Source organism: Drosophila grimshawi, unplaced genomic scaffold, assembly GCF_018153295.1.
Source record: "Drosophila grimshawi isolate 15287-2541.00 unplaced genomic scaffold, ASM1815329v1 contig_44, whole genome shotgun sequence".
Classification (NCBI taxonomy): domain Eukaryota; kingdom Metazoa; phylum Arthropoda; class Insecta; order Diptera; family Drosophilidae; genus Drosophila; species Drosophila grimshawi.
The window spans coordinates 6386968-6404508 of record NW_025063240.1 but is presented as its reverse complement, the minus strand read 5'-3'; the positions used below and the strand labels follow the sequence as shown (position 1 = coordinate 6404508).

At 38.1% G+C, this 17541-nt stretch overlaps 3 protein-coding genes across 4 annotated transcripts; 2 read left to right on the top strand and 1 right to left on the bottom strand.

The window, feature by feature from the left end:
• The first annotated feature begins 23 nt into the window (after window positions 1-23).
• LOC6558982 (eukaryotic translation initiation factor 4E1) lies at window positions 24-2946 on the top strand. 2 transcript variants are annotated; one of them, XM_032743285.2, is made up of 5 exons: window positions 24-198; window positions 1721-2139; window positions 2205-2304; window positions 2381-2468; window positions 2532-2946. In XM_032743285.2, the coding sequence occupies exons 1-5, from the start codon at window positions 175-177 to the stop codon at window positions 2693-2695; spliced, it is 795 nt and encodes a 264-aa protein (XP_032599176.1). In that variant the 5' UTR covers window positions 24-174; the 3' UTR covers window positions 2696-2946. The 2 variants fall into 2 exon arrangements, with proteins under 2 accessions (XP_032599176.1, XP_001985080.1); XM_001985044.3 differs by lacking the exon at window positions 24-198 and adding an exon at window positions 1033-1630.
• LOC6558978 (fas-associated death domain protein) lies at window positions 2937-3757 on the bottom strand. The gene has a single exon (XM_001985045.3). The coding sequence runs from the start codon at window positions 3693-3695 to the stop codon at window positions 2994-2996; it is 702 nt and encodes a 233-aa protein (XP_001985081.1). The 5' UTR covers window positions 3696-3757; the 3' UTR covers window positions 2937-2993.
• Window positions 3758-3869: 112 nt separating this feature from the next.
• Window positions 3870-16641, top strand: LOC6558975. Its single transcript, XM_001985046.2, has 6 exons — window positions 3870-4735; window positions 12961-13192; window positions 13362-13506; window positions 13631-13751; window positions 14861-15573; window positions 15632-16641. The coding sequence occupies exons 1-6, from the start codon at window positions 4647-4649 to the stop codon at window positions 16354-16356; spliced, it is 2025 nt and encodes a 674-aa protein (XP_001985082.1). The 5' UTR covers window positions 3870-4646; the 3' UTR covers window positions 16357-16641.
• The last annotated feature ends 900 nt before the right edge of the window (window positions 16642-17541 follow it).

The following is a 17541-nucleotide window of genomic DNA, read 5'->3' as shown; positions in this document are numbered from 1 at the left end:
ATACCAAGATAATAAGAAATACACATAGGTCGCTTTGGATGCGGTCACGCTGTATTGGACTTACAAAGTTAGCCAGACGCAATTATTTAACGTTTACCGAAACTAACCGCGGTTTTAGTACGCCCATCGAGTGCGTATATAGTATTTTTTAAAAATAAACTCTCCGTTGACAAAATGGTAGTGTCAGAGAGCGAAAAGGTAAGAAAAGACAAATAGCATTCACCGCATGGTTTCCAGCCGTGTGGCAGGGTCGTCGATAAACAGGGCTGTTGCACAAGACATGGAAGAGGTAGAGGAAGGGGCAAGGGCGGATGGCAAGGGGTATAGAGAACAGTATATGAGTGCAGCTGGCGTGGCAAGTCATCGCTAGCATTTTCAAAATTTGCATTTTCTTTCATACAATTTAAAATATACGCACGTTCACACTTTACGCTCTTTCGTTCCGTAATTAACGTAATAAAGTGTAGTAAATTCTTATACGTAAATCGTAAATGTTTTTCTTCTCGCGCTAACTTACTAATTTACTCTCACCATTTGCATATATTGCTGCTGTTGCTGCGGGGCTTTCGCTTGCTCTCTTGCTCTTAAAAGCACGCTGTGCGTTCACTTCTGTCGTCACTCTTTCTAAGGTGTCGCTGGAATTCGCAGCGATTACACACTCATATAGTTCGCGTTCGCTTGTGTTTGTCATATATATAAGTGTGTGTGAATTTGTAGCTGTAATTATGTGTGCATGTGTGCAGCATAAAAAGTAGGTGAAAAGCAGCAGAAACAGAAACAGTAAATTACTGCAATGAGCAATAAAGAGCGTCAAACAACAGCCAGCAAGAGAAACTACAGTTAATTTTCCTTTCTTCTTTTTTTTGCCATGCCGACTGCGACGCGTCCGCGCCACTTTCATTGCAGCAGCAAACGACAAATGAACAGTTGATTTCAGTTCGTTAGCTTATTGCAGTTAATCGTTATCAAAGAAAATACACTTTTTTTTCTTACAAGTGTTCAAAACCTAAGAAAAAAAAATTATCCAAGCAGACTGCCCAAATTCTGACAGTTGTGCTTGTGTACGTGTGTGTTCGTGTGTCTGCGTTGAATTTGCTTATTGTGTAGTCGTAAATTTTATCGTGCAAGCAACACATTCATTTCTCTTGCTTAATTTCTAACTCAGAAAAGGATTCGTGTTTTATTATTGAAAGTAAAATATTATTCACTGACCAAGTTTTATTTAATATTTTTTTCTCTCCAAAAGAAATAAGTCAGTGTAGTGTCAAAAAAATCAAAATTTTTATTTGTCAGCAGCACAGCTTCTCGCTGACCGAATAGCAACAACAACGGGAGAATAAAAAAAAAATACTGCAAGCAAGCAATAAGTGTACCCGGCCCCGTTATATACATACATACAAAATAAAAGCTTCACGCTCGCACACACATAAGCAAACAAACAAGCAGCAGCAAGTGAATCAGCGATCGTCGCATCTCTCTCTCTCTTGAGCACAGCACACATCTCGTGAAAGCTCGCTCTCCCCAGCAGCAACAACAACAGTAAACAGCGAAAGCCTCGAAAAATACTCTCAACATGCAGAGCGACTTTCACAGAATGAAGAACTTTGCCAATCCCAAGTCCATGTTCAAAGTAAACATCAAATTCCTACAAAAGTATTCGCTTTAAGCAGCAACACAAACAAGACTGCTAATTTTATATTTTACCCTTATTTTTTTATAGAGCAGCACTGTGGCTGCCAGCAATGAACAGGTGACTGTGGCACCCGGTCGCCCAGAATCGACGCCACCAACTGTTGTTGCTGCAGCAGCAGCAGGAGTCACTGCTCCTCCAGCTGCCGCCGTCGAAGTCACTGGTGGCAACAACAAGGAGGAACCAAAGACAACCCTGGACATTGAGGAACAGCAGTCGGATGATGGCGGGGCAGCTGTGCGCACCGAACATTTGTTTAAACACCCGCTGCAAAACACATGGACCCTCTGGTATCTGGAGAATGATCGCACCAAATCCTGGGAGGATATGCAAAATGAAATCACCAGCTTCGATGCCGTCGAAGACTTTTGGAGTCTATACAATCACATTAAGCCACCATCGGAGATCAAACTAGGCAGCGATTATTCCCTCTTCAAGAAGGGCATACGGTAAGATTATTTGAATTGTTTATCGTTGCGGGAATTAATCATTAATTGGTTTCCTCTTTCTCCAGTCCCATGTGGGAGGATGCTGCCAATAAGCAGGGTGGTCGCTGGGTGATCACACTTACCAAAGCTTCCAAAAATGATTTGGATAACTTGTGGCTCGATGTGGTACGTTGACTCATAATCCATCAATATTTAATTTAGTTTTATATTCAATTTTCTATGTTCTTCCTGCATCTCTTAGCTGCTTTGCTTGATTGGAGAAGCATTCGATCATTCCGATCAAATTTGCGGCGCTGTCGTCAATATTCGTGGCAAGAGCAACAAGATATGTAAGAGAACCGGTATAATATATAATCGAATATATATATACAATCTTCGATTGGATTTTTCAGCTATTTGGACTGCCAATGGCAACAATGAGGAGGCCGCTCTGGAAATTGGACACAAGCTGCGCGATGCTTTGCGTCTGGGACGTCAGAATTTGCTGCATTATCAGCTGCACAAGGACACGATGGTCAAGCAGGGATCAAGTGTCAAATCGATCTACACTTTGTAAAACTACAGCAACAACAAATATGCGCTCTGCTCTTCAAAATTTGTCATCAGTTTTAGCTATTTTGTGTTAATTTCTGGTTATAGCACCATAAAAGATAAAATATGCGACAAAAAAAAAGTCAGAAAGAAACGCGAAAATCCCCATTGTTATCAGAAAAGTAGTGCAGATCATCAAATGCTCCGCTTTTTTATTCTCTTGGAATACTGCGAAAAATATAATATAAATAAAAACTTAAGGTTAAAAAACGAAAATGTACATGTTTTTTATTCTTAAAGATGGAAACGCAGTTTTGTCAGGTTTAGTGGAACATTATTTGTTCCACTGCCTTCCGTAGATCTTTACGCCCGCAATCGGCGAGTGCCCTACATAGATGCACCAGCAGCTGCCTGGGATCATGGCACTCATCCTCCTCGTACGTCTGCAGCAGGCGCATAATGCGCGATTTTAAATCCTGCGGATAACGCAACTCTATCTCATCCATTTCGCCCTCGCCAATGCATAGCTGGCGACCCAAACCACGCCAAGAGCGACCCAATTCCTTGGCGATTTTATTGTAGACAGCGGATCGCTTTGCATCTGTAAATTGCGCAGGATTTACGTAGTGCTGTGTAGCTGCAGCAAATGGCTGTGGAGCGCGCTGTGGATTTAGATGCAATCTTTGTTGGAACTCTTCAGCCAATCTTTGTTCCTGATAATGCATGTCCACCAATTTGGAGGTTTCTGTTTTTTCGTAGCTGTCAAGTGCATGCTGGAAGTGCGTGAAATTTTTGCCAAGTAATCGCAGTGGTTCCACATTATCCTCGTTTATTTGATCGCTGCGCTCTAGGCAATCAATGAGATCTGCGACACTTTTTATGCGATCCATTTTTCTGGGCGTCCCAATTTCGCTGGCAAACAATTCTTTGAGATCGTTTAAGTCTCTGTTGCTGCAGCCTTCGATTACCATTTGCTTCAGCAAATCGTAGCTCCAGTGAGACCCTGTTGCCCTCGAGGAATTCATTTTAAGTTTATAAATGCAAAACTTGCAAAACTCAGGAAAATAAATATTTCAATTATCACAAAGTTCGATGTTTATGGTGACCCTAGTTAAAGTCGATAACGCAAACGATAATCGATTGGCAGAGCGTAGCGTAGGTATTTCCACATTTGTGATATGCGGCCATACTGTCAGTGTTGTCGCAGCCCTCGTTTGTGCAAGTGCGTTTTTGTCGCAGGTTGAGTCAAAAATGTCTTTGTTTTATTTGTAATATGAGCAGATTGCTTCCAATTCCGAAATTTATGGAAATATGTGCAATCTAGCGCAAAGCAAGCTTAGGTTGGCATTGTTGGCTCGTGTAATTGCGTATTTGTAAATCAAATTAAATAATACATTTGTGCATCAGCAGAATATATAATAATAGACACACGCACAAAACACACACACATACTCACAAACACACACACACACACTAAGAAACTCGAACATAAATTTATTGAAGTTCACTGCCTAAGAAATAAACAACGCACGTCAAAGTGCAATAAATATTTAGTAATTTAATTTTGCTAAAAATCGAAGTAAGTTCCGGTCAAAACAAAAACGCCGTGAAGTCAACGAACGAGTGTGAAAAAAAAACAAGAAAAGCATCATCAATCAAGGGAGGCGTTTGCTATAAATATAAATCAGCAGCAGCAGCAATTTGAAAACAAACAAAAATGCACCAATACAAATACAAATAACAGCAGCAATAACAATAACAAAAACACAAATCGTATATCGTTTATCGAGAGCAGCGCCCAGGCCCTTTGCAAGGGTCAAAGGCGGCGGTCAGCAACAATAAAAAAGAAACGAAAAGGAGAGTGACCAGATTTCTCCACAAACTAAAGCATCCTTTTGAATGCAAAGCATAAAACATCAGCAACAAAAAAACGGGAATAACAACAACAATAGAAACACATACACACACAGCCAAGAATGTCGTGCGAGAACGCTAAAGCCACATCGGATATTGAGCACGTCGATTGGAGCACAGGCGGCTCCGGTCAACATTACGCAAATGTCAGGTGAGTTTCGAAGTGTTGCCAAATATCCCAAATTTGCCAACCGTTGTCGCACGTCAAATCGAAATTGTCTAAATTATGCAGTGATAAGCAGCTAATTTTATTTTTTTATAGGGGCAAAATGTATTTAGAAATATATATATTTTTAATTATTTATTTATTTAACGCCAACTAAAGTCAGTCGACACAAAGAAATACAAGGATATATTACATTAAATTAAAAATAAGAATATTATAGTAGATGGTTTGTTTACGTAGCTATTTAATTTCTATTATTTTATAATATGGTAGCTATTTTTCATTTTATTTTTGGCTTAATAAAATTTAAAGGGATAACACGAAATTTGGCAACAGTTCAATTCCACTTTTGGCCAGAACTGATTAGTCACCGACATTGAAACACAGAAGCCGCCGTCGATTCAATCTTTCAGATCTGATCAGACATAAATAAAAAAACAAACAATTAAAACACTCAGAGTCCAAGTTTATTAATGTAATCCCATATCGTTAATGGTAATGATGGCAATTAAACTGATAGCATATGAATAGCAACAGAATATAGAAAGAGATGGAGCTGAATTTGTATAATAATTTAATTATTTATACTACGACTACATTTACATAGCCCTAGGTAGTTGTAAATACCTAATTCCGATGAGATGTGATGTGATGTGATATAGGTGTTAATGGAGCGCTTCAATTGATATGCAAATTCTCGGATTAATATGTGCATATATAAAGATGATCGAGTGACAACTGACAGCTGACACTCGACGTCTAATTGCTTTGATTTACAATCTCAACTCTCGATTATAATACACCCCGCCCCTTCCCTCCCCATCATTTAGCCATTCATTCATGTGTTTCTAGTGTTGCACATTTAACTTGGCCATAATTATGGCGTCATTTTAATTTATACGCCAGTCAACTGCCTGAAAGACATTATGACCACAAAGACTCAACATGTCCACACCTGAACTTATCCTCTTATCAGCGCCACACAATCTAAATATCTGAGTAAATGTTGTGGAAATCTTGTTGTTGCTGCTGCTGATAAATATTTACTTGTGTTTTTGTTCCTTGTTTGTGCAGCGGCTTTGCCAATTCGCCCAAATATTTACACAAGCTCTAATAAACTTGTTAAAAGTACGAAGTATGAACTGATAACATTCACGAGTGCAACAATAAATATATATCAAATGTTGTGTGGTTCCCTATTAGGCTCTGTTTTCTGCGGGGGATCACACTCTGATTTGAATTGTTTTCGTTTTTTATATCTTTGGAAACCCCAAGGGAAATGAATAAAAATTGATTCATAATTAGATTTCATGCACTTTTACAAAATAAATATATTCAATATATTTATACATTTGTAAGACAAATTTATATAGCGGAAATCCAATGAATTTCATTAATTAATGATTAAAAAATTACTTGCTTTCATTTACATTTTACCAACATTTAGATAAGTATTGGTAAATCTGATGCATGTTGGCAATGCCGTAAAATCCGAGTCGTGCACGAACTGCTCGATCTCTCGGCAATATTCGGTCTTCGCACCTTTCGACATTCGCAGAGGCTAAAAATCGCAGCTGTTAAGGAATAAATTAAGCTCTTTTTTGGCGTTTGCTGCATTTTTCGCTTGCTATGCACTCCAAGTATTTGAGAGAGAGAGTTTGTTTGTGTCTGTGTGTGTGTGTGAGTGACTGCACAATGACCTTGACGCTTCGTTGAGCTTTCAGTGCACACCTACACCTTTTCTTCTCCCGCTACATGTCCGTGTGGTTCGTACGTGAGCGGATCAACGTACGAAAAAGAGAACGTGATATCTTTCACATTGTATGGATTTCACTTATTTTTATTTATTTTTTATTACATACATACCATTGCTGATTGATTTGTAACGCAGTTAGCTTGGCAGAGGAAGAGTTTAAGCAAAAGTAAAATTAATTTTACATATAGAATATGCTAAACGGCCATCGGCGCTCAGCCCAAACCGGTTGGCTTAAAATTAAGTGACTACACAAATAAAAAAATATGAAATGTAAACAATAGTCAAAACAAAGCACCGTTAAAGACAATAGTAACAAAAAAAATCCAAGTAAAAATGCTGTAGTCGAATGATCTTCGGCGATATACCCTGCAGTCAGCATGTTAAATAAATTCTACTTTTATTGCCAAATCACACTTTAAAAGTCTTTCGCATGAATAGGCATTGAAGAGTAAAAAAGCAAAGTCAGCGCATGTTGTTATACTTGCGGCTTATTGTGTGTAGTTAGAAGCGTCTGCCGTTAAGATTGTCATCGGAAATCGAAATGAATACATCTTCGAAAAACGGAGCCAGTTAAATAAGCTTGATCTGCGCGTGGTTTTTAGCTGTTTATAGTTTCTGCGATCAGATTGATATCGCTATATCGACTCGGCTGTTAATCGTGATCTCGAGTGCATGTACTTTATGGAGTCAGAGATGCTTCCTTCTGTCTGTTACATACATTTGCACAATTATTATATTACATTATACCCTTTTTATCCATTTTCAATGGGTTCAGGGTATAAAAAAGGCAAAGCAAAAGCGAACTAAATTGATAACACTCCCAAATATATATATATATATATAATATACATTTCTTTGCACATATCTTTGTGGCTTTATTAAGTTGCTCTGCTTCTTCATCTTCTTTTTGTACACTTCTGAGAAGTACTAATTGAGTGATAATCCAAAAATAAACAATATTATTTGTATACTGTTTTGCAAGTCATTCGATTCGAAATTATTACGCATGCTGCGGCCCAAATGACAATCACAATCACCATGGGAGTATGACAACCGTCAACCCCTCCCACTCCCCACAGAAGGGCGCTATTAATTACCTCATGTCTCATGTGCAGGGGACAAACTCTATTCGAGTAATACAATTGATTGAATTGTTGATTGCTTTGATAGCCCGCTCACTGATTATTACACATGAAACCGAATACATGCGCATTTCTATTGCCCATATTAATATGGCCATTATATACGTATTCATATAAATATGTATATATATATATGTGTATATGTATGTATAAACATATATATATGTATATGTTTGGACACCACGCAAAGCGGGCAGCGGAAGCCGTTTCAAAAAGGGTATGTGCAACAACAGCAACAGCAACAAATCAAGTGTTTTTTGTTGCAAACGGAAGCTTGTCACACAACTACAACAAAGAAAACGAATGTTGTATTTGTATTTGTCTTTGTTTTCTCTTTTAGCTCTGTTGAAATTTGCACCTGTCCCAAACATGAAATGCGATAGTTTTGCATGCATTTGCTTGCTTATTACAATTATTAGTTATGTACCAACTCAGTCCACGTTTTATTATTTTATTTAAGTGCACAAATGCGTAAGAAAAAAAAGCTCTGGGTGCTTCAGCAAACTATTTAAATCATATCGTTGCATCTGGGTGTCTACAGTGTTTTAGTGTTGCACATTTTTGGAAAACTAAAAAAAAATACAACACTCAAACAAAGAAGTTTGTGCTTAAGTAGCATTTAAAATAATATAACTTGTAATTAGTAGGAGAATGCCAAAACAAATAAAAAGATACGATGTTTGTACCACAAACATTTTTGTTTTCTCACGTTGAGGCATAAACGAAGTCATATTAGTTTCCGGATGCCCTTGAATCCAAAATCTGTGGTTTCATTGTAAGCATATCAATCAAAAGGGATCTGAGGATCATTAAAGACAGGATAAGCCAGTGACCCGCTGCGGTCATTTAAATGATATACTGTTCAAATCTTAAATGTTTAATAACATTTACTTTATGGGTATGGAAATTTATAAGTCGCATTGCAATAAAATATACTTGAATTTCTATAGTCTAGGTTGAGAAAGAAGCCCATTTTTTTATTATTCGCCGTCCTACAAACAATTTCCTATTGTGTGTTATAAATGCGCACGCATTTACGTACTTACATACATTTTTATTGCTGTTTGGTATTAAGGCTTATCTTATCGGAGCGATAAGCGGTAAGCTATACTGTAATATAAAGTATATATCTAATAGTTTGCCAAATAGCTGTCGCTATAAAAGCCATTAAAAGCTGCAATAAATACCAAATATACAGTCATATTCATAATGTCTAAATAAAAATAAACCAATACAATCCATAAAGTCCCTAAAAAAAGCTGCGATAAGTCCAACATAAAGAGGCATGTATAAAAATAAAATCAAATAAACCAATGCATTGACCTTTTGTTTCTTGTGCTGCTTGTTTCTGGTATGTGATCCGGGGGTTAAAAAACGGATTAATCTGTGGAATCGATAAATTTTGACAATACATTTCCTCCTAAGTTAAATTGCGTTTCCTTTGTTCGTTCTTCTGGTGTGGCATGTGTGTTTATTGTGTGGCAGTGGCATAGACATTAATTTATGTGTGACATGATTTTTATGTATTCACTAATTAAGCTAAATTTGTTTATTGCGCAAACAAACATCGACTGTGTCAACCCATCAAATTCTGCAGTGGTGGCAGCCGTCAGCCTCCTTCAGCACTTTCAGCTATAAAAGATGATGTACACAAATGCAGAAGGGGAATGTCGCCAGTCTGGCGCCAATTGTTGTGTTCTTTCGGCTCCTGAGCCTATTAACCAATGAAGTCACAAAATTGGCAGCCATCATAGTTGAGATATATGTATGCATATAAATGGGCTCCAGTTACCCAAAAGGATAACCAACTAGCTAAATGAGGTTTACTTATGTAGATAGAAAATATGCCGATTAGAGATATAGATACAAATACACAAGGGAAAAAATATCGTTACATACAGTCAAGTATGTAAATTAAAATAAACAATATTTGACTTTGTAATGATTTACTCGAAACGAGCACAGAGCAACTAGAAAACAAGTAATACAAATGAATTATAGGGAATCGTGGGGAAATAAAGAATACTTAATAGGAATACGAGTCCAAAGCTACATTACTTGTCTCAAACACTTTGTATCTGTACAAAAAATATACATTTACATATTTTAAAATCAATTGAAACTTGAAATTAGTTCTAAATACTTTTGTAATTTGTAATTTCACTCGTTTAGTGAGCTGAAATGGCGCACAGTGTTTTTTGCTCTGTGTACTTAATAAACATATAATATATGTGTACTTTATAAGCATCTGGGTGCTCTGCTATGGCTCCTGTTCCACACTTTTCAAATGCGTTTTATTGATCCAAGGCCACTCAATATACTTCGTGACCATGGCCTCCAGACCCAGGCACAGACCCACAACAAATGTGATGACAACCGGCAGTGGTTCGGCACAACAGCAATAGTATTAAACGCTTGGCTGCCTGACTGTGTCCACTGTGTGTGTGTGTGTGTGCGAGTGTGTGTGTCCTGCTTTGTCCTTGGACACAATCACGCACTTGCTGTCTGAACTCTAAAATCCAATGGCGCCGTGTTTGAGGCGGAAAGTAAAAGTTCCCCTCTTTGCTGCCCACTTCGGTTACTCCTCATTTTTGGCCAATTGACCAGCACTCGCTGTAGTTAGACACTAGTGTGGTCGTAACCCGCCCTCACCCCGCCCCACCTAATGATAGTGGCACGTGGCACACTCAACTAATTGCGCTCGCTATGACAACAACAAAACGCAACTTGAATTGAAATTGGACAGCTACTTTGCTGCCTGCATATTCATTTATGGCATAATTATAATTGACGCCCGTAGCCTTGACACCTCAATAGAAGTATTCTAATTTATATACAAATTGAGTATTAATATTAATTGGCGGCACTCTGTAAATAAGGGCAAACTGAGAACTCGGAAACAAACAAATACGGGAAATTTTAAAAATAGACGTACTCTTTTAGATTAGATTCATAATAATAAAACACAGACAAAAAAGAAACAAGTAAGAATACTGCAGTCGAGTCGGCTATACAATATACCCTGCACTCAGCTGTCAAATACCTCCTATCTTTATTGCTAAATCTCTCTTTAAAAGTTTTGCACACTCAAATGTAAGCATGCTCTGCTTTCACTTACATATATGTATATATATATATATGAAAATAATTATCCACACACAATCGTATTTAACAGAACTATCTTGATAACCATGTCAAAGTATCGATTGTTTTTAAACCGGGGACAGATATCTATAAAATAAAGCAAACTTGATCTGTGCGTGGTATTCGAGAAACAATGTTCCAAATTTGAAGTGTTCGTACAGACGGACGGTTGTCGACCTGATTAAGAATATATATCACATATATTTGCTGAAAATCACTATGCCTTTTTATCCATGGTCTCAATGGATATAAAATTCGTGACAAGTTTAGTTGCTATTCACTGAAAAGCTGGAATTGTCGTGATTACAAGTCAAAATTGTTTGAGTACAAGAAAATTTCTTAAGAAAAATATTTTCAAAATTAAATTTTGTTGCTTTATGCACATTTCTTTGAATAGGGGATTCTAAAGAAACTCAGTGTTCTGAAATATTAATCAGAATATTGAATATTGTTATAAATACTAAAGGTTTTTGTCATTACGAAAGTGGGATATAATTAATAAAGTGTATTTAAATAAAGTTGAACCGAATTCAAAAATTGTAGCAAACGCTGATAAGAGATTGAACTGAAAGCCAGAAAAGCCAATATATAAATAAATAATTTAATTGCTTTTTCATTGCGTCAATTAGCACAAGATAAGTTTAGTGTTCGTATTTGATTCGCCGTCCTCAAATTCAGATCAAATTGTGTTTCATTATCTGCGTTTACCAAAACGGACAGACAATGTTGAAGGCGATCTCAAAATTCAGGTAAAATGTAAACATTAAATACAAATTAAGCATTTTGCATTAACAACAGCCACAGCTTAAAGTTTATTTAGTTAACTCTAAACTGAAGGACTGCTTTTTATTTTAATTAGAGATTGGAAATAAAATATGCATGACATATGATTTATTTTGAGTTTTGAAATGAACTGACCAATATTAATGATATATAAAAGCATTACTTTATTTTCTAATTTGGATTTTAATAAACAACTCATTCTGGATTATTTTTATTTCAGTAGATTCTCTATATAAGTTGTTTAAACAAAAGTTTAAAAATAATGCTAATATGTTTAAGGTCTTGACGCGTTTTTTGGTTTTATACCACTTTTTTGCAAGTGCATTACTCGCGTATTAATACACCCTCCTCTGGAAAAAAAAACGTGACTATATGTGCATATATGCATTCAGTTCAAGATCGGCCACAAATTGCGTTGTGAATTGATTGACTTGTTTGACAAAGGCGTGTGTGGGTGGGTGGGTGATAGGCACCATCCAAAACAGATGACTACAGCTGCGAGCGATGTTTCTTTTTATTATTATTTTGCGGAGCTGGCACGAGCTTATCATTTGTATTCGCCCATATTTTATAGTTGCTAGCTGGATGTTTTGTATGTTTTATATTTGACCACCATTACTTGGAAAGATTACATTGTTGCTCAAATTTCTGTCGAATCCGAGTCAGCAAATTTGTATTATTATCTCAAATGAATTATTAATACATATATTTTTTTTTAATGTCGACTAATATCAGTTTACACTTTAAATTAAATTAAATTATAAATTTGATATTGACGCAGAAAATACAAAAATAATTCATTATATTAAATTTACTTTAAAATTAAAGAATAATTCAGTAAATATAATAAAATTAAAAATGAAATATAATTATATGCTACTTAAAAATTAAATTAAATAAGTTCTATCAAATATCAAGAGGTATTCAATTGCAGAATATAAACCCCCCAATAAAAAAGATGCCAAACCAAGAATTCAAAATTTGTTTACTGGCCAAAGTAGACATTGTCGTACATTATTAAAATGTTTATCCATACAATAATATTAGTATATACATATATATCGACATAATGAGAGACCAGAGCACACACATCTCCGCATCCCCCAAAACCGGGCACTGCCATGACCCCAGGCAATCCTTTGTTGAAACATCGAACAAAGACATCAGGCTAGTAGCTGTCCGGTTGCGGGCACGTGCATGGGCACGGGTATGGGTCTGTTGTGCGGTTCTTTTCGCTGCCAATAAAGTCTGGCATCAAATGGCTGGCATTTCACATCAAGTAATCTGGTTTGAGTATCCCGTTAAAGGTCACGAACCACCCACACACACATTTCGATTTCACACTGTTGCCACATGCTAATGAAGACCCAATTTATTTATTGCAGATTCGGCTCGGGTAGCAGTCAGGCCTCACAGAATAGCGGCGATATTTGTCGCATCTGTCACTGCGAAAGCGATTCAATGAATCCACTGCTGACGCCCTGCTACTGCTCGGGCAGCCTGAAGTATGTGCACCAGGCATGTTTGCAACAGTGGCTAACTGCATCGGCGACCAACTCCTGCGAACTATGCAAGTTCCCCTTCATCATGCACACCAAAATCAAGCCCTTCAACGAGGTAGGTCATCTAATCTGTATATATATATTATACATATATGTATTCAAACTAATTTATTTTCTTTCTGTTTATCTCTGTCGCATACATATATATAAATATGTATTTGATTTTTCTGTTGTGCACATTGTTTGGCTTCCCTCTCTCATCGATTGCATTGCGGTTGACGCAGTGGCGCAGCCTTGACATCTCCAGCATTGAGCGTCGCCGGCTGTGCTGCACGGTGCTCTTCCACTGTGCGGCCGCACTTTGCGTCATCTGGTCGCTCTGTGTGCTCATCGAGCGGGCCGCCGATGATGTCAACAATGGAAAGATTGGTTTGTACAACACAAATAAATATATATGTATATATTTGCTCTCTACTGCCTATCACATAAGACAATGCCTTAACAATTTCTTTTTGTTCTCTTTCTGCACCCTCCCACACACACACACACACAGATTGGCCCTTCTGGACAAAGCTGGCCGTTGTCACCGTTGGCCTCACTGGCGGCGTTGTCTTCTTGTACATTCAGTGCAAGGCCTATTTGCATCTCTGCCGTCGCTGGAAGGCACTCAACAGGCGAGTAGTCCAACTACAGATGCCCCCAAAAAGGACCACAGACAAAATGGCCGCACAAGGCAGCTATAGAAACTGTTATTTAAATTTTGCAAGGGCCTGGAAAAAATATGTGGAATCAGCTTTAATCTCGCATCTCTATCGCTTTGTCCGTCTCAATAAGCCCAGAGCAGCTGCTTTTAAATTTGATGTCTCCCTATTTCAAATACCTTTTGAATTTTGCACGAACATAAAAAATTGTAGCAGAGAAAGCCAAACACGGCTGCCCATTCACTTTATTCGTAACGATCTGAAGCTAATCTGCTTAAAGCTGTTGATCGCCTCATCGATATCGACCGATATCGATATCGTATGTTATGTACACTGGTTACATATTATGTTACAGCTGTTATTACAGTGACCTGTTACCTACATTACTCGTCTGCCTGCTATTAGAAGTATTTAATTGCATTATTCATCGGATTTATCGATTGACTTGTCACATCATAAAGTTCACTTCTTCTTCGTGCAAAATCGATTGTAAGCATCACTCATTTTGGCACAGTTTATATGCATTATATTGTTTATTTTCTTCAATAGTAAAATTTCAATGTACAAAGTGACCTACATGGTCAAGGCATTGATATATTCTAACGGAAGCGACAAGCAGAAATGTATTTTTAGAGAACAAACACAAAACACACAGTTGAGTCTCAAATCAGCCAAATTCCAAGAATTTGGTGGTAAATACCCAAATAAAATATATTAATTTATAACAGGCGTTTCAAACAAAGAAACAATTGAAAGCTTGAGAGCATTAGGGGCATTCCCCAAAGTATGCAGATAATGTGTAAATTTGACAACCGTTTTTTGTGTTATAATTACAATATATTTAAAATGCGGCTCTTGTCTTTTTTAACTTTTTTATTTTGAACAGATTTGATTTAATCGAGTATTGTATTTGCAATTTGGTCCTTAGCTTTTCTCAATATCTTATTTTAATTTTCTATTATTAGATTAGTAAAAGGTTTAATTTAAGTTTTATATTTTATTGAAAATGTGGCACAAGTTTTGTCTCAATCTCTTTTTGAAGTATATTTCTAATGTTGCATATGCCCAAATTTCTATTGCAGAATCCTGCTCATCCAGAATGCACCGGAGAAGATCCATCCTTTGGCGCCGCCATCGCCCGTTGCTGCCCATCATCAGTTCAGGGAGAGGCACAGTTCACTGGGTGGACATGGTCCACTCGGCGGTGGCACCGTCGAGATAAATGCATCCGGCGGCGCTGGACATGCCGTCCACGACTCCAGTTGCGGTGGCTTAGACAATGCCTCTTCCGCAACGGGTCTGCATCCGCATTCGCATCCGCATCAACAGCAAATGCAGTTGCAGTTGCAGCAGCGTCTGTTGAATGCTTCGCCGCATCACATGCTGCAGCTGGATGTGGTGCAACAGTGCGGCAGCAGCAGTGCCGGCACCCAGACCGAAGAGGATGCGCATGCGCAGCGCCAGCAGCTGCAGCAGCAGCAGCTACAGGGACAACAACTAGGCCAGGTGGCGGTGGCGGCCAACATTGAGTGTTCGCAGTCGCAGCACAATTACGATCGCGACTGGGCACTGGACGATGTCGTCTCACAGATCTCCTCGTTCCGGCCGTGTCCGCAGGGCTCGGGCAGCATGACGCCGTTCCACGATTCCATACACAATGTCCTCGAGCATTCGGAGAGCTCCAGTCGTGGCTCGGCCACCGATATGTGCGCGGGCTCGCGGCAGGATCTCAGCGCTAGCGGCATCTCCACGGACACGGGACGCGAGCACGCCATGCAGCTAAGCAGTTTCAGTGGTATGTGTTGCACTTCTAATTTCCATGCCACACACATTTGTTAAACGACACGTTGCAGGCAGCGGTGAGCACAAGGCGCCTTCAATAAGCTCTGGCGTTTCGCATGCTGTTGCAAATGGCTTGGGCGGATTTGCGTATAAGCCGCATCAGTCGAAGCGCTACTCCAATTCGTCCATTTTCCTGGAGAACCGTGATATACTCAATGACTCGCCCCTGTGCGTGGGCGTGGCCACGCCACTCACCTATGACTACAGCACGCCACCAAAGATCGACTATCGCCACGCGGAGCAGGAGCCAACAACAACGTCAACAACGACGACGGGTCTCAGCTGCTGTGCCACCTCGGCCTCCGATTGTCAACTGACGGCGGGTAACGGGCTGAATATGCGTCGCTATTCGGACACCAAGCTGCAGCTGGAACGGGAAGCCATGCTTCCTCACGACGATGACAATGATGATGATGATGACCTTGGCGGCGCTGGCGGTGTCGGTGTTACTGTGCTGGATATTGAGTTGCCCACTTCGCCGCTATCACCGCCAGCCGCTTACGCCAGCCATCACCAGCAGCATCCCCATCATCCCCATCATCATCATCAGCAGCAGCAGCAGCTCGTCTTGCGTCGCTCCTTTGACAAGGGCGTGGATGAAACGAATACTGGAGCTGGCATCGCCAACACCAGCAGCTCATCGACGGCGAATGCGGCGCAAATGGATCGTTCGCGTTTGTCCTTCAAATCGTTGCCAAATCTCAGCAGCAGCTGCGAAAGTCTCATCAAAAAGTGATTGTTAACCGCTCCACACTAGCATCATCCATCATCGAATCCATCATATTCGTCCTCTGTGTCTCACCCTTATCCTTATCATACTGAAAATATTTAACACTGGTCTGGCCATGATAATAATAATAATATTGATAAATGTAACCAGACTCAGTTCGCATCTTATTTGTATCGCAATCACTTTCCTATTTAATTTCGTATCTCGTGAAAGCATGTTCAACAAAAGCCCATAAACAATTTTGAGACTGCAAATACAAAGATAACAAGAAAAAAGAAAAATATAAAAAAGAAAAACAATTAAATAAAACAAATATATTAATTCATTTGATTAAAAACCAAACAACATGCATCTATATATAGAGTCATTCAGGCACTGAACAGACAACAAATGAAACTTACATCTTATATATATATTTAACTATATGTATATACCGACTAAATCTACAATATGTACAGACATATTTGCAACTGGATGCGGCAATTAATTTCCCAATTTCCTATATATATAAATATATATGCTGCAAATAAATATATATATATTTATATTGCCCCTCGCCCTCCCCATCGCTGCCTAAGCCAAATTTGTTTATGTGTAGCTCCAGATATATATGCATATATATATATATACAATGATTATATAGGCAAAGACGTGGACTTTGTGACATTTTGTATTTTGTTTCTTAACTTCTAAGTCAAATGAAAATTTTAAAAAATTGATCTGTGATTAAGCGTCATTGAATATATATACACATAAAACAAAAAACCTAATTTAACATAAACATTAATAATAATATTAACAACAGCAGCAACAAGAATCAATGCAAATAGTATATTTCAATATTTAATAACAAAGCAACCAAAAAAAGAAAAACATAAAACGAATAATTAATCGCATTTTGATGATTATAAATAAATAAATAAATAAATAAATGCGCAAAAGGCTCCATCCGGGAGCATTTTCAAGGCAGCTTTTCAACCAGCTCTCTCTCTACATATATATATATATAAATATATATATATATATATATATATATATATGTGCATAATGTATACTTATGATGGCGACAAATTGCCGAGCATTACAAATAAAAAACAACAAACAGCAAACAACAGAAAACTGGACAACTACATTTTTATTATGCATTACAAAATATTTAAATAAATATGTGCAAAACAATTATAACACTAT